This window comes from Lampris incognitus, chromosome 18, assembly GCF_029633865.1.
Source record: "Lampris incognitus isolate fLamInc1 chromosome 18, fLamInc1.hap2, whole genome shotgun sequence".
NCBI classification, from domain to species: domain Eukaryota; kingdom Metazoa; phylum Chordata; class Actinopteri; order Lampriformes; family Lampridae; genus Lampris; species Lampris incognitus.
The window spans coordinates 41,955,037-41,971,031 of record NC_079228.1 but is presented as its reverse complement, the minus strand read 5'-3'; the positions used below and the strand labels follow the sequence as shown (position 1 = coordinate 41,971,031).

At 42.4% G+C, this 15,995-nt stretch overlaps 1 protein-coding gene across 1 annotated transcript; it reads right to left on the bottom strand.

The window, feature by feature from the left end:
- Nucleotides 1–1,222: 1,222 nt before the first annotated feature.
- On the bottom strand, nucleotides 1,223–15,718 carry LOC130128951 (uncharacterized protein KIAA0513-like). Its single transcript, XM_056298729.1, has 11 exons — nucleotides 15,289–15,718; nucleotides 13,565–13,664; nucleotides 12,464–12,537; nucleotides 10,489–10,559; nucleotides 7,216–7,423; nucleotides 7,070–7,110; nucleotides 6,823–6,895; nucleotides 6,509–6,586; nucleotides 2,729–2,809; nucleotides 1,578–1,672; nucleotides 1,223–1,358 (listed from the first exon to the last, which is right to left on the bottom strand). Exons 1-11 carry the CDS (start codon nucleotides 15,690–15,692, stop codon nucleotides 1,309–1,311), a joined length of 1,275 nt encoding a protein of 424 aa, XP_056154704.1. The 5' UTR covers nucleotides 15,693–15,718; the 3' UTR covers nucleotides 1,223–1,308.
- Nucleotides 15,719–15,995: the final 277 nt, after the last annotated feature.

Sequence of the window (15,995 nt, the reverse complement as noted above, 5' to 3'; positions counted from 1 at the left end):
CACACCACGAAAAACACCCACAAAACGACAACGCGATGAATTCTGTTTATGTGCATAGGAAGTTGTTTGTCTCGGAAATACTCTTTGTAACTTAGCTGTACAGCTTACCAGAGATCCTTGACGAATTAACGTAGAGGATTGTGTGCAGTCACTGTTGTTACTGTAGGGTTAAAGTAAGAGTCATGCCGGAGGATGCAGACGAGAAGTTTTACTCAGGTACACGGAAGGCACTTTGGATGGACAGGGCGCGTCTAATATCTCAATTATTACAACTAAATTATTAGGTATTATTGATTTTGTGACTATTCCCAAAAACGAGTTAAGTTTGTATCCCATCTCTAATAACGCGAACAGAAGGAAGACTTATGTCGGCGGGGACGGATGTGTTAGTTATTAATACGCTCAAACATATTTGTGAGACCCAGTGTTTTCACAGATCTCTATTAACAAAGCATGATTAATATCACTGTTATGTTTTCTTTTCGCCAACTAAGATGACATATGGATAGGATCTGCCAAATAAGACGATAACTATATCTGTGCATTGATCATCGTGGTGTATTTAAAAAAAATCAATTTGAAATACTTTCTGTGATTATTAATAACCTAACTGAATTTACATTATATGGTAAAAAAAAACGCATCTGGTACTCCGGGTAAAAAGAAACACTAAGATTTATACATTTACATGTGAGGTGACTCAAATTTGGTGTGTGCTGTAAATGTTTCGCTTTTTCTGGCATATGTTTTTATAGCTAAATATAGTTTAATGTGTTATGAATACAGTTTCAGGTAATTTGTTGTGTGCAATTTTGGGAGTGGATAAGCTAATGGCTGAAAACATTAAGCCCTCAGATGTATATACACATCTATATTTGATGCATGAAATATATCATCATACATATTGAAATAAACATCTAGGGTGGCCGACAACATAATCACACATTTAAGTCTGAATAATTACTTCATATGGATATAAATTAAGCCTTTCAACAGAGGCATTAGTGATAACTAAGTGTGTAGGCTACTGTTGGATAACGTTTCATGCGGATAATGTTTGAGTAGCTTAATATTATTGCTGATACAGGACGGGGTAAAGGGGATCAGTGCAAATGCGGATAAATAGGGGCTGAACAAGTCAGTCCAGCGATCAGTTTCTGAGGAAATGGGGCCGTGCCCGTGCAACACCTGTCAATAGGAGGAGGCGGCTGCAGTGATCGGACAAGGGTGAGGAGTTTGTGATACGTGTGCAGCGTCAGGTCCTTGTTTTATCACTTGAAATGCGGCCCGTCGCCTTCTTCCTCGCACTCACTCTGCCGCCATTTTCTCGATGTGGTCACAGAGCAACTTGTACTGTTCTGCAGCGGGAGAAAACAAAGCAGAAGAGTTTCTCTTAAGCATCTGCGTTGTTACGACTCGTGGTAAAAAAAAAACAAAAACAAAAACAGGCGTCACATTAACGGATACCTGCTGGCCCGTGCATCCTCCCGTACTTCCAGCTGAGAGAGTAGCTGTGAGGCCTGTAACACATTATTCCCCCTGTGTGTGTTAATGCTTTGTGAAGTTAAAAGGTTTACCTTCATTGAGGTTCCCAATGACTGCCTGCTTCTTTAGGAAATCATTACAGAGTTTCTTACTGAGCCCAAAAGCCAGCATATTATGGGTGAATGTCCTGAAAATACAAAATGAACCCATGTCACGACAGTGCAAAAGGACGTCATGCCAACAAGGGGCATGCAGTAGTCACAGTCCATACTGTTTTGTTTTGTTTTTTTTGCCCCCTTTTTCTTCCCAATTGTGTCCGACCAATTACCCCACTCTTCTGACCTGTCCCAGTCACTGCTCCACCCCCTCTGCTGATCCGGGGAGGGCTGCAGACTACCACATGCCCCCTCTGATACATGTGGAGTCACCAGCCGCTTTTTTTCACCTGACAGTGAGGCGTTTCACCAGGGGGAATAGCGTGTGGAAGGATCACGCTATTCCCCCCAGTTCCCCCTCCCCTCCCCTCCCCTCCCCCAAGAGGCGCCCCGACCGACCAGGGGAGGCGCTAGTGCAGCGACCAGGACATATATATCCACATCCGGCTTCCCACCCGCAGACACAGCCAATTGTGTCTATAGGGATGCCCGATCAAGCCGGAGGTAACACAGGGATTCGAACCGGTGATCCCCGTGTTGGTAGGCAACGGAATAGACCGCTATGCTACCTGGACGCCCTATACTGTTTTTTTTTTTTTGTTTTGTTTTTTTAATAGCACAATGCATTTCCCTGAACTGACTTCATCAACACACCAAGTATCAAGGGAAATACAGAGTATGGACCGATGGAGAAGAAAAAAAAAACATCCCAACATGACTGTGAAGTCAGAATTTACTAGGTTTATCTTTCATGTTAATATCTATAATTTATGGTTTATATTTATAAGGGTTGGTATAATTTTGGTTGTATTCATGGATATTAACGAAACAAAGTGAACTGAAAAGTTCCTTCATTGGACATGTTTACAACTCAAATACAAAATGCAAACACATCTATGGCGGTTGGGGTGTCTTTGCGAGCAAGGGCACCACCCTTGGGTATCTCCACTCAACCCAGCAACACTTATGACCACTAGGAGGACTCCCCAACCACAAATTCACCCATAAACTCCCATGAAGGCTACAAATTCCTTGTTTTTTCTCCATTGGGAATGTGTGCATGGAGCCCATTGTTCCCACTTGCTCACCCCAGCTGGCCGAAGGCGATATTCTCATCGATTTTGGAGCTGTCGTCCCTCTCCTCTTGTGTCATGTGACACCACTTCTCCCTGGGGGAGAGACAGAGCAGCTGAAGGTTAATGGCTCACTATTGGAGTCTGTTTTTCACCCCCACCTTTTCATCATGAAGAACAGGGAAGGGGTGGATATACAAAAACAAAAACAAAATCAGTATCTATATCGTGTGGAGTATTGGCAGCAATTTTTTGTGGGGTTTTATAAAATTATTATAGCTTCAAAAATGCTTGACTACAGGATCTCAGGTTTTACACAAATTATGTTCTTTTCTATTAGGGAAAAAAAACTGCTTAACATAGAATAGCAGCAAAGAAGGTAGTGTGACCAAGACCTCGGTGGTTGAAAAAGTGGTTTAATTGAGATCCAGGACCTAACCTTACCAAAATTTACCATTAGTGGAATTTGGTTTCAAAGCTTCTATAATACCCATCCCTATAACTCACTTTGAAAAGGGATTTAAAAAAAAAAGGAAAAAATAAGAATACCATTTTTATAAATGCAAGCACATAAAACAGCAACTTATACAACCCATACTCCACATCAACCTGCAAAAACATGTATAACGAGACAAAATGAGGCGTCAAGCATATTATACACTCACAATCACTTGTCATTGTCAACAAGCGGAGGGACGTGATATGTTCACATAAATAATGGACATGTGCTGTCTGCTACCTTTCACATCATATGTAGTGTCTTGACCAAAACCGCTGCCTGATATGTGAAAAACCTTTCCATGCTTCAATACACAGACGCCCCATGAGTCATGAGGCTTGTCAACATGATATTTAATGGATTGTGAACAGGCTTTAACGATTTGACATCTAATACACAGTACTATATACCTGAGGCAAACCCATTTCCCTTTCAAATTTTTAAATGTCACTGTGCTTTAAAAAGAAACAATACCAGATTGTCCAGTTTGGTTTTAAGCCATTGCTTTGAGCTTAAATGTTCAAAGAAGGCAGATTACATCACTGGCAAATATAGACTGTTTAGTGGTTGAGAATGGTGAAAGGTAGACTTTTTTTTTTTGTTGGATTTTTCTCCCCAATTGTATCCGGCCAATTACCCAACTCTTCTGAGCTGTCCCGTCTCTGCTCCACCCCCTCTGCCGATCCGGGGAGGGTTGCAGACTACCACATGCCTCCTCTTGATACATGTGGAGTCGCCAGCCGCTACTTTTCACCTGACAGTGAAGAGTTTCACCAGGGGGTCGTAGCGCGTGGGAGGATCACGCCACTCTCCCCAGTTCCCCCTCCCCCCTAAACAGATACCCCGGCCAACCAGAGGAGGCACTAGTGCAACAACCAGGACACATATCCATATCTGGTTTCCCACCCACAGACACGGCCAATTGTGTCTGTAGGGACACCCGACCAAGTTGGAGGTAACACAGGGATTCGAACCGGCAACCCCCGTGTTGGTATGCAATGGACTAGACCACTACGCTACCCAGACACCCCTGAAAGGTAGAAATTTTATAAAAATACAGTTACAGCAAATCTCAATTTAAGATAAGCATGAACACATGCACGCTTCAGTCTGAATAAAAGACTTCAGCAAAAATGATTTGAATCCCTACTCATATCCTCACATGTAGATTACTACTGCATGTTTGATGCTAGTTGTGCATATATGACAAAACAGGCAACAGGCTAGTTTAACAACATGGTGAACAACCACATTTTCATGTTTCATGCAAACATGTATACTGTACAGTGCACTCTGCCTCCAGTACAAGATTGTTTTTACTCAAACTCTTCTATGACTTTTACGGATGCTGTCTCAGTCAAAGGGAAACAAAGAGAGATTCTTATCATGTACAGCACATCCTTGCAACCACTGTGCAGATGCACTAGAAGGCAAATAAAAAAAAAAAAAAAAGAAACATCAAAAAGTTGAGACAGCAAAAAGGTCATGCAGCTGAACGGGGGAAAATATCACATGCAAATGCAACATTGCAGAAAAGAGATTAGTAAGCATGCAATCATCTGTGGAGAGCGATAACCCTTCTAGACTTTAGATATGATACCACACAAGCACTACATATGCCTCATGATATTACAGTTAGTAGGTAAGACTTAATCACTCATTTCAATCAAGACTACCTAAGCAAATATGACAAAAGCAGCCAAATGATGAGAAGTCAACGCACGCAAAACTTGAAACACCGGGAAAAAAGAGCCAAAATCTGTAAACTGGATTCAAACATGTTAAGTGTCATCATAAAAATGTGATTCAAGCTAACTGAATTTAAGAAACTTTTAAAATGTACAACTCAAATAATGTCATCATATCTGCCATCCAGTAATCGAGGGCACAGTCTAAGACTTGAGTCTGCTCCAATCGGCTAGATCGAGGTTTGAGCCTCAAAGTCACTGCTATCACTGCTCACTTGGAAGCATCTGAAAAACTTTAAATTAGGCACAGGGTTCCTATAAGACCTTAAGGCCCCCCCCCCCCCGACACACACACACACACACACACACACACACACACACACACACACACACACACACACACACAGCACAAAGCTGAGCACCCATCTGCTCGGTTCTCTAATTCACTGCAATGCTCCTCTTCATCTACCAGATTATACAACCACTTCCCTTGTTGATTTATTAGCCTATTCTCTCAATCGCTCTCTCTCCCTTGGCTTGTATTTTGTTTGCTGCCCCTCATGTTTAGCCCTGCCTCGGTCTGACCAATCTTTCAGCGCAGTGAAGAGACAGAAGGACAGACCTCTCGTCTTTCTCTTCCTCCTGCGTTCCCCTGCTCGGCAGCAAGGCACAAGGAGACAAAGGGTTAAAACTCACATGCAGAAAGAGGAAGAAGAATAACAACAGCTCTGAGAAGAAAAAGGGGATAAAGAGGAGGAAGATTCTGGGTAGGAAGAGATAATCAAATAGAGGATTAGTTAAGAGAAGAGCAGCTGAGCAAAGAGAAGAGAAGAAAAGAGAAGAGGAGAGGAGAAGAGATGAGAAGAGAAGATGGGCAAAGAGAAGAGAATGAAAGGAAAGAAAAGAAAAGAAAAGAGAAGAGGAGGAGAAGAGAAGAGAAGAGAAGAGAAGAGGGGAGCTCAGACATCAGTAATCATCAGCAGTATTGAATTAACCACAAATGTACCAACCACTACTGTGCGACTGCACTTAAGACATTATTTAGTGCTGAACCAGCTATACATGGCTGTGGTTTAACCTTTTTATATTCTAGTTAGCAAGACACACACACACACACACACACACACACACACACACACATACACAGAGTAGGAGAGAGAGAGAGAGAGAGAGAGAGAGAGAGAGAGAGAGAGAGAGAGAGATGGACACTCACAAAACAAACACACACACACACACTCACAAAACAACACAGTTTATACATCTTCAAGTTACACCTCATATCAAAATGTTGTATTAATTTAATATTCAGTGTTATATTTACATGTTCACTTATTCAGATTTGGTTTTCATATTCTTGCATTTATGGAACTACTCTGCTGGTATACTTCAGTCTCATTCAGTGAACCTAACAGCAGTGATCTTAACACGCCAACAGTTTGCTTCTTGGTATCTCAATGGTCTGCCGGTGAATTGAAGAATCACATTATTTTACAAACACGTACAACTTCATAATATATCGTGTCAATCACCACTTTTTTTCATTCATCCATCCACTTCCCTATCTGCCCATCAACCCATTCATCACCTCATCCATCCATCCATCCTCACCTAGTAGTAGGTGATCTCTTCTTCCTCTCACAATGGACGGCATCGAAGAATGCAGCATTCCAGAATCTTAGGGTGTGCCTGATAAAGCAGGAAAAATTGCAGGTTATTTGCAACTACAGGTGCTGGGAAGTGACTGCAAATAAGTCTTGTCAAACACCATGGAGGTTTAAAAATTCTAAATTCCATTGGGATATTATATGTCATCACAAAACTGACATTAACACATGCTGAATGTCTGATTACTGATCATCACTATTTAGAGCGTGTCTCATCCAGTCATCTGTACTTTATGGCCAGCTGCCTCTTGTACCAACCAGATGGGCTGCTGCTTCAGGTGAGTGTACAGGTACACCTTTTCCACTTTCTTTTCCTCTGGAGGCTCAGGCACTGGAGTGGAAGACATTACATTACAGATATCAGGCCCCATTTATTTTTATAGCACATTTCATAAAAACCTGCTGTGCAGTGACGATGAGGAGAAATTGCTTTTTGACGGAGTATGTTCCAACCGTACGGTTTTATCATGTTCAGCTCATGCAGACGTTGGTGTACTCACTGTACCTAATGATTTGAGCTTCGTCTCTACTGGGCTCTCTCCCTCCCTAGACAGGAGAACGCAGGCAAGTATTAGGGAAAGCTTTGGCTGCAGGAGGTTAAAGTTTAGGTGTGTACAAAAATAATAAATTGATGAGGGAGGGTTGACTCACTCAGTCTTACGAGCCATCGGACCCCTCAGCTTGCTCTCCAGACCTCCAAAGAAACCCTTGACATCTGTCTTTGATGTGGTCTTCAGCAGGCGTTCAGCAGCGTCCTTCTTCCCAGAGAACCAAGAGTTGGCCTTGTTCAGGTAAGAGTCGAGACCCAAAGGCTGACCCCCACGATCGAACAACTCTGAGGGAGAAAGCTGGAACTTTCCTGTTGGAGCAACAAAGTCACAGAGTTACGTTCTCTGGTATGTTTGATATCTTTATTCATACTTATCTAAATTTGCGGATTTATTCACATTATACTGATGCAACGTTTCTTATGGCACAATTCACACTCAAATCTTCTTGTATGCGTAGGCAAAAACACTGCCTGTATGCAACATTACCCAGAGCTCTGTGTGGTGGTGTTGCAACTGCAACCACAGGGATAGAGAGCAGCAACCCTCCCTATGAGTCAGCACTGAGAAGTGGCATTTATCAATATATAATCAAAAATAAGACATAAAAACAAACAGGCAAAGGGCGGGTTCTTTTTGGATTTGGATCTATTTCAGGTGAGTTTTCAGGATGAGTTTGGTTTAGCATTATTAACTCTTTATTAATGCTACCTACTTATCAAAGAAGGTTGAATCAGTTCATCTGGATCTAAGTGACATCTTACCTTCTTTGATTTTCTTACCTGGATTATTGAGCATGCATCAAGACATTACATACTTATATTTTTTTTTTTATAAATTTATTTCTGATTTTTCCCTTTTTTCTCCCAATTTAGTGGCCAATTGATCCCTATTTTAATTCAAACACCCACCCTCGTATTGCATGCGTTCGCCAACTGCATCTCTCCGGCCGGCAGTCTCGAAGGAAAGCGCCTCCCCACTTTCGTGACAAGGCGAATCCAAGCCGAACCACTGTTTTTCCGACACACACAGAGACGCATTCACATGACGAACACAAGCCGACTCCGCCCCCCTCCCGAAGACAGCGTTGCCAATGATTGCTGCTTCATCGAGTCCGGCCATAGTCGGATCTGACGAGACCGGGGCGCGAACCCCAGTCCCCAGTGGGCAACTGCATCGACACCAAGCCGATGCTTAGACCGCTACGCCACCGCGGACCCCATTACATACTTATATTTAAATCATACTTGTGTTGTGGCATTAGCTCACCGGCAGCAGAATAAATCTGAAAATATGTTGAATATATTTTATTGAACTGTTCAACTTGGGGTTTTTTTTGTAAAGCTGATTGTTGTTCCATTGATATCTGTCATGTTAGGAGATCCAAACATTTTGAGATGTTGATTTTTTCCTCCTACTTTTCCAGTTTAGTAGTATTGTTTTCTGGGTGACAGTTAGGGCTACAAGTGGGGGTAATATGATTTGCTTTGAATATGTGTTGAGTATATCCAAATCGCCGAGTATGCATACGGAAGGGGATAATGGAATACTACAGCCAAGGAATAGGGATGGTGGTTACTTCCCAGGAACGTTGTATTGGTGGACAGAGCCCGAGTGTGTGGAGTGTACAATGAGTGCATATGTCTGATCCGTTTAATCCCATTATTTAAATGTATCTTGTGCTGTGTGTTCTATGTTGTACTGTATTAGCCTTACGTTAGCATTCCTAGACATGCTGAAGATGTTATTACAGATTTTATTCCAAGTGTGGTTATCGGTGTGGATGATGAGGTCTTTTCCCCTTTTATTTATTGGAATATGAGGTGCATTAGTCGAGTCAGTGGAAGCTATTTATTTGATTTGACAATTTTATTGATGCTTTCCAATAGTGGTGGCTGTTCCAGGTGTATGCTAGAGATATCTATTTTTGCTTTGATTGAGTGTTTTAACTGGATGTATTGTAAGTAATGTTGTTTCTCAATGCCATATATGTCAATAAGCTTTTGTAATGTTAACGAAGTGTTATGGTCAAAAATGTGGCAGAGGGGGCGTCTGGGTGGTGTGGCAGTCTATTCCGTTGCCTACCAACATGGGGCTTGCCAGTTCAAATCACCGGGTTACCTCCGGCTTGGTCGGGTGTCCCTTCTGACACAATTGGCCGTGTCTGCGGGTGGGAAGCCAGATGTGGGTATGTGTCCTGGTCGCTGCACTAGCTGGTCGGTCAGGGTGCCTGTTCAGGGGGGAGGGGGAACTGGGAGGAATGGCGTGATCCTCCCACGCACTACGTCCCCCTGGTGAAACTCCTCACTGTTAGGTGAGAAGAAGCAGCTGGTGACACCACATGTATCAGAGGAGGCATGTGGTAGTCTGCAGCCCTCCCCGGATCAGCAGAGGGGTTGGAGCAGCGACCAGAATGGCTTGGAAGAGTGGGGCAATTGGCCAAGTACAACTGGGGAGAAGAAAAAGGGGGGGGGGGTCTAGCGGAGGTGTGTAATCCTTTTTTCTTTCCATTTACTGCCTATTAGAGGTGATTTATTTGCAGAAAAGTCTGGATTGTGCCATATGGGTGTTTGTGTGTGTGATAGGTGTCATTGCAGTGTTTATTTCATTGACTTTCCACCAAATTGTCAGAATTGTGGCAATTGCATTTATCAAATAGCTCTAGGATTGTTGCTTTTCATGTTTTTTGTTCATTTCATTAATTTATTTTTTTCTCCAATAAATCACTATTTGACAAGGCCATTCAATTAAGAATGTATTACTTTCCTGAATAGTACAATGGGAAGCTTTATAGGTCCCCTGTATTCTCAGTATTGTTTCCTGTGGCCCTTTAAAGGCTCTAAAGAGCATGACTTTTGAGTGTTGTTGAGTTTTTAAAAGAAAGCCATGTTGATATAGACAGAGCAGCACCTCCCATTGCTGATGATGGGAGATGGCATATTTTCAAGGCTCAGGGTTTTCGGTTTTTATTTTTCAAAGCCATCGGGCATGCCTAATTTTGCCACAAGAGGACACTGTTACATAACCTCACATGAACAGGAAAACTTTTGGATCCGTGGAAACATAAAATCCGGGTGAAAATCAGTTTAAACCGATCTGCTCCTTTTAAAAAATCTGGGTATTTTTTGGTGAAAATTGGTAAAAACCAAAAACGCTGAGCCTTGCATATGCTGAAACAGAAGGTGGGGCCACATTGTGTGTGTGTGTGTGTGTGTGTGTGTGTGTGTGTGTGTGTGTGTGTGTGTGTGTGTGTGTGTGTGTGTGTGTTCCCATGGAGGCAGAAATACTGCATCTTGTGTAGTAAGAGTGAAGGAATGCAGAGATTGACTAAGTGCATGTCCCCTGTGTGTGCTTGTGTGTGTGGGTATGGCCTTACCAATGTGGTAGTATGTGAAGCACATGGTCATGAGGTTTTTTGCTGGGCTGTAGTCATCCATTTGATAACATCTGTTACCCAACAAAAAGAGGTAATCATGGTATCAAAGAAGACTCAAGGTGGATTTTAAGAAGATTAACAAAAATCGGATTGCCAAATCATCCATCTAATCTGATCCTGACACAACACACAATGGCAACACATTATTCCTTGAGAGCATTCCAGAAATTAAAGAACTGTGTTAAACCTGTCATGAACTTTGCTGAAAATGCACCTTTTGGCTTCAAGTCAGAAGACACAAAGTGAAGATTTGTATTTTTTTTGTTTTGTTTGATTTTGGATCCCCCGTAGGGAAATTACACTCTGCATTTAACCCATCCTTGCTGTGTAGCTAGGAGCAGTGGGCAACCGCCATGCAGCACCAGGGGACCAACTCCAGTTCATCTTGCCATGCCTTGGTCAAGGTCACAGACAGGAGTATTAACCTTAACATGCATGTCTTTCTGATGGTGGGGGAAACTGGAGAACCCGGAGAAAACCCACTGCAGACACGGGGAGAACATGCAAACTCTACACAGAGGACGACCTGGGATGACCCCCAAGGTTGGACAACCCCGGGGTTCGAACCCAGGATCTTCGTGCTGTGAGGCAACAGCGCTAACCACTGCGCCACCGTGCCGCGCAGTGTTGCTTTTATACATACACTACCGTTCAAAAGTTTGGGATCACCCAAACAATTTCGTGTTTTCCATGAAAAGTCACACTTATTCACCACCATATGTTGTGAAATGAATAGAAAATAGAGTCAAGACATTGACAAGGTTAGAAATAATGATTTTTATTTGAAATAAGATTTTTTTTACATCAAACTTTGCTTTCGTTAAAGAATCCTCCATTTGCAGCAATTACAGCATTGCAGACCTTTGGCATTCTAGCTGTTAATTTGTTGAGGTAATCTGGAGAAATTGCACCCCACGCTTCCAGAAGCAGCTCCCACAAGTTGGATTGGTTGGATGGGCACTTCTTTGAGCAGATTGAGTTTCTGGAGCATCACATTTGTGGGGTCAATTAAACGCTCGAAATGGCCAGAAAAAGAGAACTTTCATCTGAAACTCGACAGTCTATTCTTGTTCTTAGAAATGAAGGCTATTCCATGCGAGAAATTGCTAAGAAATTGAAGATTTCCTACACCGGTGTGTACTACTCCCTTCAGAGGACAGCACAAACAGGCTCTAACAGGTACTATTTAATGAAGATGCCAGTTGGGGACCTGTGAGGCGTCTGTTTCTCAAACTAGAGACTCTAATGTACTTATCTTCTTGCTCAGTTGTGCAATGCGGCCTCCCACTTCTTTTTCTACTCTGGTTAGAGCCTGTTTGTGCTGTCCTCTGAAGGGAGTAGTACACACCGGTGTAGGAAATCTTCAATTTCTTAGCAATTTCTCGCATGGAATAGCCTTCATTTCTAAGAACAAGAATAGACTGTCGAGTTTCAGATGAAAGTTCTCTTTTTCTGGCCATTTTGAGCGTTTAATTGACCCCACAAATGTGATGCTCCAGAAACTCAATCTGCTCAAAGAAGTGCCCATCCAACCAATCCAACTTGTGGGAGCTGCTTCTGGAAGCGTGGGGTGCAATTTCTCCAGATTACCTCAACAAATTAACAGCTAGAATGCCAAAGGTCTGCAATGCTGTAATTGCTGCAAATGGAGGATTCTTTGACGAAAGCAAAGTTTGATGTAAAAAAAATCTTATTTCAAATACAAATCATTATTTCTAACCTTGTCAATGTCTTGACTCTATTTTCTATTCATTTCACAACATATGGTGGTGAATAAGTGTGACTTTTCATGGAAAACACAAAATTGTTTGGGTGATCCCAAACTTTTGAACGGTAGTGTAATTATATACATAATTTATACATCAAACTGTGAAATGCACAGTCGCCAAACAAAAACAGCCATAGCAGCACTCACTCAAAGAGGACCACTGCAAAAGACTGCACCAGTCTGTAAAAGGTTGCTTCGCTCACACATTTAGAGTTGCAGCGCTGCAAACACAGAATGACAGACATGAGTTCAGACAAGTTAAAAATATGAGGAAAAAATATGAAATGACCACTGTTTCCTTTTTTTAATACAAATATCAGCTAGCACATGTTATGGAATCCGTGACAAATTTTATGGATTCCAACAATCTACTTATGGTCTGGGACAACCTCAGACCAAACCAGCATTTCTGAACATAATTTTCCTTTAACGGTATTCTGTGCAAGATTTTCAACTTTATCTTGCCTTCAATCATCTCAATAAATCTAAAGCGATGGCAGAAGGAAAAAACTTCTAATCTGTTCACTCACTGCGTGAATTGTTGTTGTCCTCTGCATTCAGCTGTAAGTGTTATTTGTAGGTCACAAAGTGGTGTGGCTCTTCCCTTATAGGGAGGCTTGAGTTTGTGATTTGGTTTAGGTTAGGTAGCATACTTTTGATATAAAAGTCAGTCTAGCTGTTTTTTTCATTAATAATGTCTTCAAGCAAATTTGCAGCCTGAGAGGCTCAAGTCCAAAATTTAGAGTCTGCTCCATTGCAAGGACTAATATGCAATTTTGACATGAACTTTTTCATCATTTTATTGGGCTTTTTACAATTGTGGCAATATTAGTTAGCATGCACAGAGAATCACAGATTTGTTTCATTCTCCATAGTGTTGTAGACTGGTGTTAGGAAGGGTAAGGGCGAACTCCTCTTTCATCAAGCTATGGGAGGAGGGGATATATCATAGCAAACTTAGCAAATACTAAAAAATATATATCAAGGTTTGAAATTCATTGGTGTTTTCTCTTAATTATTGAAACATATTTGGCTGGATTTCAGTATTATGTTGTTGAATTGATATCTGATATGTCATATCTTTGCAAAAACCTAATGGAGTCTATAACTATAAACACTACATAAAAAATTATCACACTTCTTTCACCACTGCATTTGCAATATGGATGATTTTTTTTTTGAGAAAGTAACTTTTCTCTCTGATGTTATACTTAACCATTTCATCAAGCTATACATATACATACTCACCTGTGCACTGACGTATTTGGCAAACCACTCCCTGCCTTTGCCATTCTCCCCACTGCACAGCTCTCCAAAATGGGCCTTCTCCTCCTGGTCAAAGTCTTCCCTGGTAGAATATGAGAGTACGAATTCCACCTTATGGACCCATTCTCTGTTTTTCATTCAGCGGCACCTGTCATCTCACTGCTAATTTGGTTTAGCAATTGTTAGATATAGTAATTATACAGTTACAGATAAGTGATGGGGATTCAGTGGTGTCACACAGCAACTTTTTAACATATTTTGCTATTGGAAAAAAATGAATGCAACTGAAAACAAAAAGTGACTATGTAGTGACTACACCTAGTGCTTTTGTTAAAGTCAGGTAGATAAAATGAGTAGTGGAAGGAAGGGAGGTCATCTTTTTTTGTGTGTGGAATTTTTCCCCCTTTTTCTCCCCAATTGTACTTGGCCAATTACCCCACTCTTCCGAGCCGTCCGGGTCCCTGCTCCACCCCCTCTGCCAATCCAGGGAGGGCTGCAGACTATCACATGCCTCCTCTGATACATGTGGCGCCACCAGTCGCTTCTTTTCACCGGACAGTGAGGAATTTCGCCAGGGGGGCATAACGCGTAGGAGGATCACACTATTCACCCCCCCGAACAGGCGCCCTGACCGACAAGAGGAGACACTAGTGCAGTGTCCAGGACACAAACCCACATCCGGCTTCCCACCCGCAGACACGGCCAATTGTGTCTGCAGGGACACCTGACCAAGCCAGAGATAACACCGGGATTCGAACCGGTGATCCCAGTGTTGGTAGGCAACGGAATAGACCGCCACGCAACCTGGACACCGAGATCATCTTTTTAATGGATGTTCCTTTTTTTGTGCTGACTACATACGTATATTGTACTAGAGACATTTTTTCCTAAAATGTTTTTCTACTCTCTTATAGCTTTGATAAAAAAGGCCTGTCAGAAAGCCATGGTTTTTCACATGCCTCTTGAGGTTATTAAATTTAGATAGGTACAAATAATATGGTTATAAATAATCTAGCAAAACATGATGAGCAGAAAAAGTTCCAAAAACTATTTCTTTTTAAATCTCTGAGCGAAACATTTGGGAAAAAAAACATTGAGCTCTTAAGTGAACTCAAACAACTGAACCAAATGCCAGACGACAATTCCAGATGAACTTAAAGACAAACTCTAAAATCTTTTCCTAGAATGTAAAAACGGTGGTTGAGTGGTGGTCACTCTCCACTTGTTCAAAAATGTTAGCTGTTGGAGAGGGTATAGGCGTCCACATGCATCCTCCATTTCACCTGAAGCCAGCTGACCACTTCTTTTCACCTGCAGCTGTGGGTCTCTCCGGGGAAAGGTAAGACTTTCAGGCTTTGAGGCCCATACAATTCCCTACAAATCCACCCGTATCTGTACAGAGGCCCCACCACCTGTCAGAATTACTATCTGATAACCTAATAATGCCCCCTCTGGCTCTATCAGTGCTCAGTGACAATTGTACTAAATGCGCTGCGTGGATGAGCTGGAGGAAACACCTGGATTTGAAATATGAATTTCAGAATTTGGACATTTGTGTATTAGACAGCATGGCACCTGAGCACCCCTCAAACACTACTTTAAAGGGGATCTTGATAAGGTAATTTCAAAACTGGAACCATCCACCATACACTGTTTCAGTGGCACTTTATAAAGCTTTATCACACTAAAGACAGAGAGTCTCTTACCTTCCGTGAAAAATCTTCTCCACATAGGCCTTCATGAATTCCCTCCTTTCCACCGCCTCGGCACCTCCATCCTCTCCACTGTGGTTGGACGAGGAGGATGACCGTCTCAGCTCCCACCTATGGGAGGGTGGGTCCATGTCATTCTCACTGTCTGCAGATTCGGTGGCATCACTATCATTTTCCCCTTCTTCTCCTCCCCGTGGGTGATGATGGCGAGAGCTGGGGTTAGTGGGGACCAAGGGCTCTGGCAGTAAGGGCTCCTGGTGGACCCCCATGGAGGATGTAGGCAACGGGGAGAAAATGTCTGAGTGGTCTTGGTGCTGTCCTCCATCCCCATCAGAGGGCACTGTGGCATCCGAGGGCAGGTCAAAGTCTATGAGATTCTCCACAGCTATGCCCTCCATGTTGGAAGAAAATCCCTTCCTCTAGCTCTCAAACAATGTCCAGGAATGAGCTATCAGCTGGCCTGTAGGTACATGAAGATGCTCACAAGTATAGAGCAGGTATTAGTAGAGGGTAGTACGTCAGCACTGACTATGACAACCCTCCCACCTCGTAATGAGGCTGATGTCAAGAGAAATTGCAAACCCAATAGACCTGTGAAGAGAAGACAAATATTGTGAGGGAAATTATCATCGAAACAGATACGATGTTTCTGACTGTTGAAGTGAAAGGTGAACATTATATCGATTCCTCTCAGAGGAAGT

Bases quoted from the DNA above. Each gene is read 5' to 3' on its own strand.
- LOC130128951 (XM_056298729.1), bottom strand. From the start codon at position 15,692: ATGGAGGGCATAGCTGTGGAGAATCTCATAGACTTTGACCTGCCCTCG. The intron at 2,810-6,508 runs GTGAGGATGGAT...TCTCTCCCCCAG, and splicing joins AAGAGATCACCTACTACTAG to GGAGAAGTGGTGTCACATGA. The intron at 1,359-1,577 runs GTAAACCTTTTA...CTCCCGCTGCAG, and splicing joins CATTGGGAACCTCAATGAAG to AACAGTACAAGTTGCTCTGT.